The following is a 9,862-nucleotide window of genomic DNA, read 5'->3' as shown; positions in this document are numbered from 1 at the left end:
ATGATGAGCATGGACTTTGGAGTCAATGGATTTGGATCCTGGCTCCACCACTTACTAGCAGTATGACTTTAGGAAGTTAGTCTAACAATCCCTAAACCTTAGTTTTCTCATTTATTTATTTAGAGGTGGAGTCTCGCTCCATCACCCAGACTGGAGTGCAATTTCGGCTCACTACAACCTTCACCTCCCAGGTTCAACTGATTCACCTGCCTCAGCCTCCCAAGTAGCTGAGACTACAGGCACACACCATCGTGCCTGGCTAATTTTTATATTTTTAGTAGAGATGGGGTTTTTGCCATGTTGGCCAGGCTGGTCTTGAACTCCTGAGCTAAGTGATCCACCTGCCTCGGCCTCCCAGAGTGCTGGGATTACAAGCGTGAGCCACTGTGCCCAGCTTTAACACCTATTTGAATTAGGCACCCAGCATAAAATAGGCATTCAAGCCTAGTACCTTAGTAAGTATATTTTTTTATTATCTACAATTGTTGTTACTCCAGCTTTCAGGAGAATGAAAAGTACACTCTTCTTGATAAGGTTATGATTTTTCTTTTTTAATTTTGTAGAGCCAAGTTCTCCCTATGTTGCCCAGGCTGGTCTCTAACTCCTAAACTCAAGCAATACTGCCTCAGCCTCCTAAAGTGCTGGGATTACAAGCATGAGCCACCACACCTGGCCCTCTCCCACTCATATTACTCAGATTTAAACTACCCCAAAAAGGCTAAAGTCCCACTAAGAGCCTCTGTAGAACTGATGATTTAACAGGCTCTTACTATCACAGCTGGTGACTCCATGTTGAATTAGTGAAAACAGGCCAGGCACAGTAATCCCAGCAATTTGGAAGGACTGCTTGATGCCAGGAGCTTGAGCCCAGCTTGGGCAACATAGATCCTTGCCTCCACATAAAACAATAAAAATTATTAAAATTTTTTTTTTAACTTCAAAACAATAGGGCATGATTCAAAATTATCCTCTGAGCTGCCTCTCAGATTGGTTCTTTCTGGGAAAAATTCTTAGGCAAGTTGAGAAAGGAAGGAAAGTTGGAATAATGATAAACTGTTGGAAGCTTCCTCATATTCCCTCCATTGCCTGTCCTCCCAACGTTGTTCCCAAACTAGTTACAAAGCCATTCTGTAAAGAGATCTGGTACTTATGATTTCTTCAGATTTACGCAATATCACTAGAATTTAATTTCTACAAAGGCAGGGATCTTTGTTGAGTAGCACATAGCAGGAACTCAAAAAATACTTGAATAGATGGGTTAAATGCAAGTGTCAGTGATCAGCTAGAGTGTCCTGTGCTTAGGGTCTTTTAATAAAGATGGAAAGAATGATGCTACATCTTATAACAATTACCTTTTAAAGTCTGGGGGTTAACGGCACTGTTATACTTCATTAAGGATGCCTTATATTTTTCCAAAAATATATTTATTTTTAAAAGCAAAAAATCAGATCAGTTTTATAGAATCAAAGTTTCCAGAGACAAACCAGAGTTTGGATTCCAGCTTAGAGTGCAAGTTAAGCATCAGTAATCTCATGCAGAAGCATTTATCTCTGACATTCTGCTTGACTGCAAGCACTCAATTCTCTAAATCTGGTTTGTACTTCTGCCATCATTTTATTCCATTCCATGGCTCTGGCATGCAAGATAATCCATCTCTAAAATTCAAGACTTCCAAATTGAGATGAACGATTGTTGGGCTTGGGTTGGGGTTTATAACCAATCCGATCATTGATCATTTGTTCCCGGCTCTTGGGATCACTGCTGAGCCCAATGGCTCCTTCTCCATCACTGCCTCCTATGACTTCCACATCTTCCTTCTGTTTTTTACGGGTCTGAAAGTATAAAAGTTTTAGGATTAAGGTAACATTCTTTCAATTAGTAAATGTTTTATTTAGAGCACCTACCATGTACTAGGCATGGAGTAAACGACAGAGTTAAGGTGTAAAGAAGAACAAACTGAAATCCTAGGTTCGGAATAGTTAGGGGCACAGTGAGGATACGGTGATAAAAGATGTAATCCTTACCCTCCAGGATGTCAGTCTAATAGGAAAACAGGCAAATAGACAATTATAGAGTGATTAGGGCTATGACCTATGACAGAGGAAGTCCACACTGCCAAAGAGACAAGAAGTGAGGAGTTGGGGGTGTGGGACAACAGGAAGCTCCAGTTGGAAAGATGTAAGAGTTAGCAGACAAGGGGAAGCAAAGGGTATTTCAACAAATGTATTATTCTAGAGAATAGACAGAAAAATAAAGTGGTAAAGATTTTTGGTGGTAAAGAAATAACCACCAAAAATCTGTAGCCTGACTGATTCCAAGAGATACATGGAAGGTTTTATGCTGACTTATCAAAAGGTCTGAGTTTTGGGCCTTCATTTTGTTTTCAAATAAAAGGTTTGGCTCTTAAATCACATGTGACTGCAAAATCCACAAAGTATGTCTTAGTTTGATCATTTTCAAAAAGAGACACAGCCCATAACTACCACTACCTGACTGTAAGGATAACACATGATAACTTTCTCTAAGACAGTGAAATGATGTTTTATCCAAAGTTCCTTAATATTCATAGAAGAATGGCTCAGCTACTCAAATCACTGGAATTATCACCATTCTTCACCCCTTGCTGCTGAACTGTGGGCATTTAAATGCCAAAATCAGGCTGAGCATAGTGGCTCATGCCTGTAAATCCCAGTGCTTTGGGATGCCAAGGTGGAAGAATCGCTTGAGCCCAGGAGTTTGACACTAGCATGGGCAACATAGTGAGACTCCATCTGTCTCCACAAAAAATTAAAAAATTAGCCAGACATAGTGGCGCATGCCTGTATTCCCAATTATTCAGGGGGCCTGAGGTGGTAAGATCACCTCAGCCTGGCAGGTCAAGGCTGCAGTGAGCTGTGATCATACCACTGTACTCCAGCCAGGGCAACAAAGCAAGACCCTGTCTCAAAAATAAAAAATATAATAAATGCCAACATTCAAAGTATTACAGTGAATAAAATAAGGTATTGCCTTTTATGTAGTAAATGACCTTCCTGGTTACTCTCTAGTTAATCTACACTACTAGAAAGTGATGTTAGAAAGTTCTACCTATTTAGGTAGAACTTCGTGAAAACAAGTTCTAAAAGGCAAAAGACTCTTATCATTCTGAGACTATCCAAGTAGAATGAAATCACTGGCTTCCCACTTTGAGTAACTGCTGTTTCAGAAGCTAGAGTCACGGCAGTATAATCAAACTCATGTTGGTAATAAATGAAACAGGCCAGTTTTCTATGGGTTTCATTGTAGTTTAGGGCATGACTGTCCCTGCTTTCTAAGTTACTCTAAAACAGGGCAAACCCACTAGATAATTGTCTTTAGTGGAAAGGCAATATCAACTCAATAGTGAGCTGACTCTAGAGTCAAAGTTCAGCATGCTAGCATTTTATGAGATTTGTTACAACTGAAGTGTAAGCCATACTTTAAAGCTTATCCTTAATATGAGTTTTTAAAAAGCAAAAATTATGAGTTTCGAGAACACCAAAGTCTCTTGGGATGAAGCAAGGGGAAAAAAATCAAAGTTATTAGTCTTAATATAAAGAATATACAATACATAATAAGGCTGTTGGCAAATGCACGCAAAATGTCCTGTTCTCTAACATGGGTACAACATATCTACTAGGACAGCAAATGAAAATAGACTTGCACTGAGCCCTCCTTTGGGCCTGGTATTGCAGGGAACAGATGCAGAAAGAAATATACTAATCCCTGACTTCAAGGAGCTTATGGCCCAGGGAGGGAAAACAAAATTAAATAGACAATTACAACAGAGAGTGATAGATAGTGTCTAAGAGAGAGGTTAGCACAGGAGGATGAGATTGAACCTAACCCAGCTGGGGGCTGGAAGGAGTAAGAGCTGGCCTGGCAAAGAAAAAAGAAAGGACTTTTCTGGCAAAGGGAATACTGTGTATAGGCATTGAGATTAAAGATAACCCAGCAGTGTAAAGTGGAGAGATAAGCAAGGACCAGGTCACAAAGGACCTCATATGCCATGCTAGGGAATTTGGAATTTATTCTGTAGGCCACTGAAGATTTTAAGTCTTATTAATGGACATCTAATACTGTGTAGTAAGGCCACACTTAAAAATACATATGAAGCTCCTGCTACGTGCTAGAGGCTAGGAACTCAATGGTGAAGTAAACAGACATGATTTCTGCAATCAATATTCCTAATGTAAATGATTTTACAATAGATAAATAATTGTAAGTTATAATAAATGCTATGAAAAAAATATGGTCCTTTGTGAGAGCCTACAGAGATGGAGGCAGCATGGATGGGAATGACACATCTAACCTGGATACGGTCAAAAGAGGCCCCTTAAATTGAAGAGCTGACATTTAAACGAAGACTGGAAGAAAGGGAGCACTCCAGGCAGGGGAAAATAGTATGTGGAAAGTCCATGGAAGTGATAAAATAGTTTGGCATGTTCAAGGAAACGAAAGAGAGCCAGTGTGGCTAGGGTATAAAGGGCAAGGCAAAGAATGGCACAAAATGAATCTCGAGAGGCGCCAGAACATATAAAATCTTGTAGGCCATGGTAAGGAATTCAGATTTCATTCTAAATGCAGGACACTACTGAGGAGTTTTAAATAGGAATGACAGGATTTGAAAATTTTTGAAGATCTTTCTTGATACCGGATGCAGAAAGCACTGAAGAGACAAAAATGGAAGTAGAAGACCAGTTAGGATGCTTCTAAAATTACACAGGGAAAGACGATTACTTAGAGTAGGACTGTAACAGTGGAGATGAAAAGGTATGGGTAGATTCTAGACATACTCTGGAGGTAGAATCAAAGGGTTTACAGACAGATCTAACATAAAGGGTAAGAGAAAGGGAGGACTCAGGAATGAGTGCTAGGTTTCTGGCCTGAGGAACTGAATAGATACTGAGATGGGAAACATGGGGAAGAATGGAGGGGATGACTGGTTCAAAGGAGAAATCAAGAGTTTTCTTCTTTTCTTTTTTTAACATGTTAAGTATAGCAGGCTGAAAAATGGCTCCCAAAGCTAGCAAGTCCTAATCCTGAAACCTATAAATGTTGCCTTATATGGAAAAAGGGCCTTTGCAGGTGCAACTAAATTAAGGATCTTGGGAATGGGGGGTGATTATCCTGGGTTAGCCAGGTGGGCCCTAAACACAATCACATATATCTTTATAAGAAGGAGGCAGAGGAAGTTTTCACAGACAGACGAGAAGACAGTATGACTCTGGAGGCAGAGACTGGAGTGATGCGGTCACAAGTCAAGGAATGCCAGCAGCCACCAAAAGCTAGAAGAGCCAAGGAATGGATTCTTCCCTAGATCCACCATAGGGAATGTGGCCCCCCTGACACCTTGATTTCAGCCCAGCAATACTAATTTCTGGCCTATAAAACTGTGAAAGAATAAATTTCTGTTGTCTTAAAACACAAGGTTTGTAGTACTTTGTTACAGCAGCCACAGGAAACATACATGAAGTTTGATATGCCTGTAAAGCATCCAAACAGAGATTTCAAATAAGCTGTTGGTTTAAGAGTCTGAAGTTCAGAAGTTAAAGTTAAGGTGTATGTTCAGAAGTTCAAGTTATTGTGTATGTATGCATGTGTATGTACGTATTTATGTATGACACAAAGTCTCATTCTGTTGCCCAGTCTGGAGTACAGTGCAATCATAGCACACTATAACCTCAAACTCGTGGGCTCAGCAATCCTGCCTCAGCCTCTTGAGTAGCTAAGACTACAGGCATGTGCCACCCTGTCCAGCTTTAAAACAAATTGTTTTAATATTTTATAGAGACAAGGTCTCACTATGTGCCTAGGCTGGTCTCAAACTCCTGGCCAGAAAGTGCTGACATTACAGATGTTAGCCACTGTACCCACTCAAGAGTTATTGTCTTAAATATTCCTAAAGCTTTGAAAGTTGTATCTGGCTGGGCGTGGTGGCTAACACCTATAATCCTAGCACTTTGGGAGGCTGAGGCAGGTGGATCACCTGAGGTCAGCAGTTCGAAACCAGCCTGGCCAACATGGTGAAACCCCGTCTCTACTAAAAGTACAAAAATTAGCCAGGTATGGTGGCGGGCGCCTGTAATCCCAGCTACTCGGGAGGCTAAGGCAGGAGAATAGCTTGAATGCGGGAAACGGAGGTTGCAGTGAGCCGAGATCACACCACTGCACTCCAGCCTGGGCGATGAGAGCAAGACTCCGTTTCAGAAATCGAGACTCCATCTCAAAAAAAAAAAAAAAGAAAGAAAGTTGTATCCATCGCTGGGCACAGTGGCTCACGTGTGTAATTCCGGCACTTTGGGAGGCTGAGGCAGATGGATCACTTGAGGTCAGGAGTTGGAGACCAGCCTGGCCAACGTGGCCAAAGCCCGTCTCTACTAAGAATACAAAAATTAGCCAGGCATGGTGGCACGCGCCTATAGTCCCAGCTACTAGGGAGGCTGAGGCAGAGGAGGCAGAGGTTGCGGTGAGCCAAGATCATGCCACTGCTCTCCAGCCTGTGTGACAGAGCAAGACTTTGTCTCAAAAAAAAAAAAACAAAGTTGTATTCATACCTCCAGGTCCTTTCGAATGCTCTCAAACTCATCAATGTCATCGAGCTTTAGCTCTAGGCGTGTTGGTTTTCGTCTCAGCATACTGAAGTCAACACTAAGGGCCAAACCCAGTGAACTATTAGCTGTTAAAAATGGCAGAGGAGGAAAAACTGAAGGTGATAAAGTTTCAGGTATAAACATAAAATCAGTTTGCAAGCATGTATATTAAAGTGAATTGAAGTATTAAAAATTCATTTGAATTTACACATAGACTTCTAAAGTCCTTTTTTTTTTTAAAGAGATAGGGTCTGCTCTTTGCCCAGGCTGGCGTGCAGTGGCATGACCTTAGCTCACTGCAGCTTCAACTTACTGCGCTCAAGCAATCTTACTGCATCAGCCTCCTGAGTAGCTCGAACTCAGGTGTACACCACCACACTTGGCTAATTTTTGTGTTTTTTGTAGAAATGGGATTTCTCTCTGATGTCCAGGCTAGTCTCAAACTCTTGGGCTCAGGTGTTCCTCCCTCCTCATCCTCCCAAAGTGCTGGCATTATAGGCGAGAGCCACTGCACCCAGTGACTTCTTAAGTCTATAGGTATGTCATTATTACATTTTTAATACATGATGGAGATCCACAACTCTGAAAAATCAAAAAACTCTTTCTGTAAGAATTTAAAATAGCAAACTGCCTATAAGAGAGAAATTCCAGGCAACCATCACTTTAATTTCATGTTCCAGTCACATTCAAAGAAATATTCTAGCTAAAAGAATAAACTGTCACATCTTAACTTAGTATAGAGGGGAAAGTAGACAAACCACTGAATTTAATCTATGTGAGGACTGTAAGAGATTTGTGATCACTCCTGAATGCTAGAATGTTTGCTAAATCTCATGAAAATGCCAACTCACCAATTCACAGGATTATTCTCAGCGTTTAAACAGATCCTAAATGTGTCCGTCATTCATTAAACAAATACTTCTTGTGCTCCAGCTACAAAGTTAAAAGGTACAGTCATAATCTGTGGAGAAAACAAAGAGAAAGCTGTGATATTGCATAATGAGAACTCTGATGAGGGTAAGGCACTGGCATCACACGGGCACCTAATCCAGTCTGGGCTGAGTGTGGGGTGGACAAGGATAGCAGGCAAGCCTTCCTGGAGAAAATGATGTCTTAGTTGACTCTGAAGGGCAGGCGGAAAGAAGAGTGCACAAAGGAGGCTCAAGACCAGCTTTGGAAACATAGCAAGACCCTGTCTCTACAGGGTAAAAAAATTAGCTGGGCTGGTAGTGTGTGCCTGTAGTCTTAGCTACTGAGGAGGCTGAAGTGGAAGGATCCATTTGAGCCCAGGAGTTTGAGGTTGCCACAATGAGCCACGATCTCACCATGAGACCCCTAACTCAAAAATAAAAATAAAAAAAAGAAGAAGAAAACAGGCTCAAGAGAGCATTCCACAGCCTGAAATCCCAAAGTAAATGTTAATAAAAACTGTTTTCTTTTTGTTTGTTTTTTGAGAAAACACAACTCCCCCAATTGAGTTTAATATTTGTTGATGGCATCACTTGTATATTCTCCACAGCATCCCCTAAAATCTCCTAGTGTATCTATAAAAACAGTCAGTAAGGGCCGGGCACGGTGGCTCACACCTGTAATCCCAGCACTTTGGGAGGCCAAGGCGGGCAGATCAGGAGGTCAGGAGTTTGAGACCAGCCTGACCAACATGGTGAAACCTCGTCTCTACTAAAAATACAAAAATTAGCCAGGTGTGGTGGCGGGCGCCTGTAATCCCAGCTACTCAGGAGGCTGAGGCAGGAGAATCGCTTGAATCCGGGAGGCGGAGGTTGCAGTGAGCCGAGATCTTGCCACTGTACTCCAGCCTGGGTGACAGACAGAGCAAGAGTCTGTCTCAAAAAAAAAAAAAAAAAAAAAAAAAATCTGCTATACATTTTACCTTTTCTGCAAACTGCGAAAAACTCTCCACTAGGAAGCAGTATAGAGTAACAGTTAAAAGTGTCGCTGTAGGGCTTAATCCCACTACACCACTGATCTTGAACAGTTAGTTTTATCTCTCACTAGACCTTAGTTTCCTCATCTGTATCCTACTCTGCTATTGTAGGTGAAGAATATAATGCAGAGTAAGCTCTTGGAACATAACTTGGCATTTTAAAAATTTTCAATAAATAACATCTATTATTACTGTAATTTTTCTAGGGGGTTGGATGGGGATCTGGCCAGCTAGAGAAACGTCAATATTTTGAGAATCTTCCACCGCCCACGTGGGGATAAAAGCCTTATCCTGGCCGGGTGCGGTAGCTCGCTCCTGTAATCCCAGCACTTTGGGAGGCAGAGGCTGGTGGATCACGAGGTCAGGAGTTTAAGATCACTCTGGCCAAGATGGTGAAACTCCGTCTCTACTAAAAATATGAAAATTAGTCGGGCACGGTGGCCGGTGGCGGTAATCCCACCTAATCCGGAGGCTGAGGCAGGAGAATCGCTTGACCCGGGGTCGGGGCGGGTACCAAAGGTTGCAGTGAGCCGAGATCGCGCCACTGCACTCCCAGCCTGAGCGACTGAGCGACAGTGAGACTCCGTCTCAAAAGAAAAAAAAAACTTATCTTGTTTGTCTCTAATGCCCCAGCATCCAGCAGGGCACAGGGACGTACAAAGCTACCTAACACCTTCCTATCCATCATCTTACTCTCAATCTGATACAACGACCGGCTGAAGACAAATCAACAAAATCAGGCCGAAGCTCCTCCGCCGGGTCTTTATTTGACTTTGGCACTAGGGGGCTCTTCTAGTTTAAACTCTCGCCGCAGCCTAAATCCACCGCGGAGCCATCAAGCTCAGAGGGGGCCCCTAAGAAGACTTCCGGACTGTGGAGGAAAACAGCCCTTGTCCCCTAGCTCCAGGCCTGTACCTCGGATCCCTGGCGAGGGTTTCCATGGTAACATGGTCTTCGGCTCTAGGAAGACTTAAACGCTCCGGTAGGCCTAGGGGGCACAACGGACCCCGGAAGTCCTCGACTCGCTCCAGAGTTCAGCCCCGAGCCGCGCGACGCGACGCGACGCACCTACCTCTTTTCAAGCCTGTTCAGCCCCTTCCCGGAACCTCCGCTCCCCCAACGAAACTACTGGTAAGCCAACTGGACTACACTTCCCAGACTACTTGGAGCCTCTCTCTCAGCAGAACCTCTTCTTGCGCGAGCTTTCTCAGAGGTTCTAGGAGGCATGTCCCTTAATACGATCACACCGCTTCCTACTACGACTTCCATCATGCTCCGCGCCGCTCCGGGCGCGGCGACGGCTCTC

General features: G+C 42.9%; 1 protein-coding gene across 3 annotated transcripts; it reads right to left on the bottom strand.

Moving 5' to 3' along the window:
• Positions 1 to 1,402: 1,402 nt before the first annotated feature.
• On the bottom strand, positions 1,403 to 9,821 carry CDC26 (cell division cycle 26). Of its 3 annotated transcripts, none has more exons than XM_012461861.2 (4): positions 9,629 to 9,821; positions 7,463 to 7,572; positions 6,576 to 6,697; positions 1,403 to 1,832 (listed from the first exon to the last, which is right to left on the bottom strand). In XM_012461861.2, the coding sequence occupies exons 3-4, from the start codon at positions 6,654 to 6,656 to the stop codon at positions 1,656 to 1,658; spliced, it is 258 nt and encodes an 85-aa protein (XP_012317284.1). In that variant the 5' UTR covers positions 6,657 to 6,697; positions 7,463 to 7,572; positions 9,629 to 9,821; the 3' UTR covers positions 1,403 to 1,655. The 3 variants fall into 3 exon arrangements, with proteins under 3 accessions (XP_012317284.1, XP_012317282.1, XP_012317283.1); XM_012461859.2 differs by having other exon boundaries at positions 6,576 to 6,669; XM_012461860.3 differs by lacking the exon at positions 9,629 to 9,821 and adding an exon at positions 9,472 to 9,621 and having other exon boundaries at positions 6,576 to 6,669.
• Positions 9,822 to 9,862: the final 41 nt, after the last annotated feature.

This window comes from Aotus nancymaae, unplaced genomic scaffold (genome assembly GCF_030222135.1).
Source record: "Aotus nancymaae isolate 86718 unplaced genomic scaffold, 86718_ANA_hifiasm-v0.15.2.pri h1tg000003l, whole genome shotgun sequence".
Taxonomy (NCBI): domain Eukaryota; kingdom Metazoa; phylum Chordata; class Mammalia; order Primates; family Aotidae; genus Aotus; species Aotus nancymaae.
Note: the sequence above shows the minus strand (reverse complement) of the source record. Positions and strands in the feature narration are given on the sequence as shown.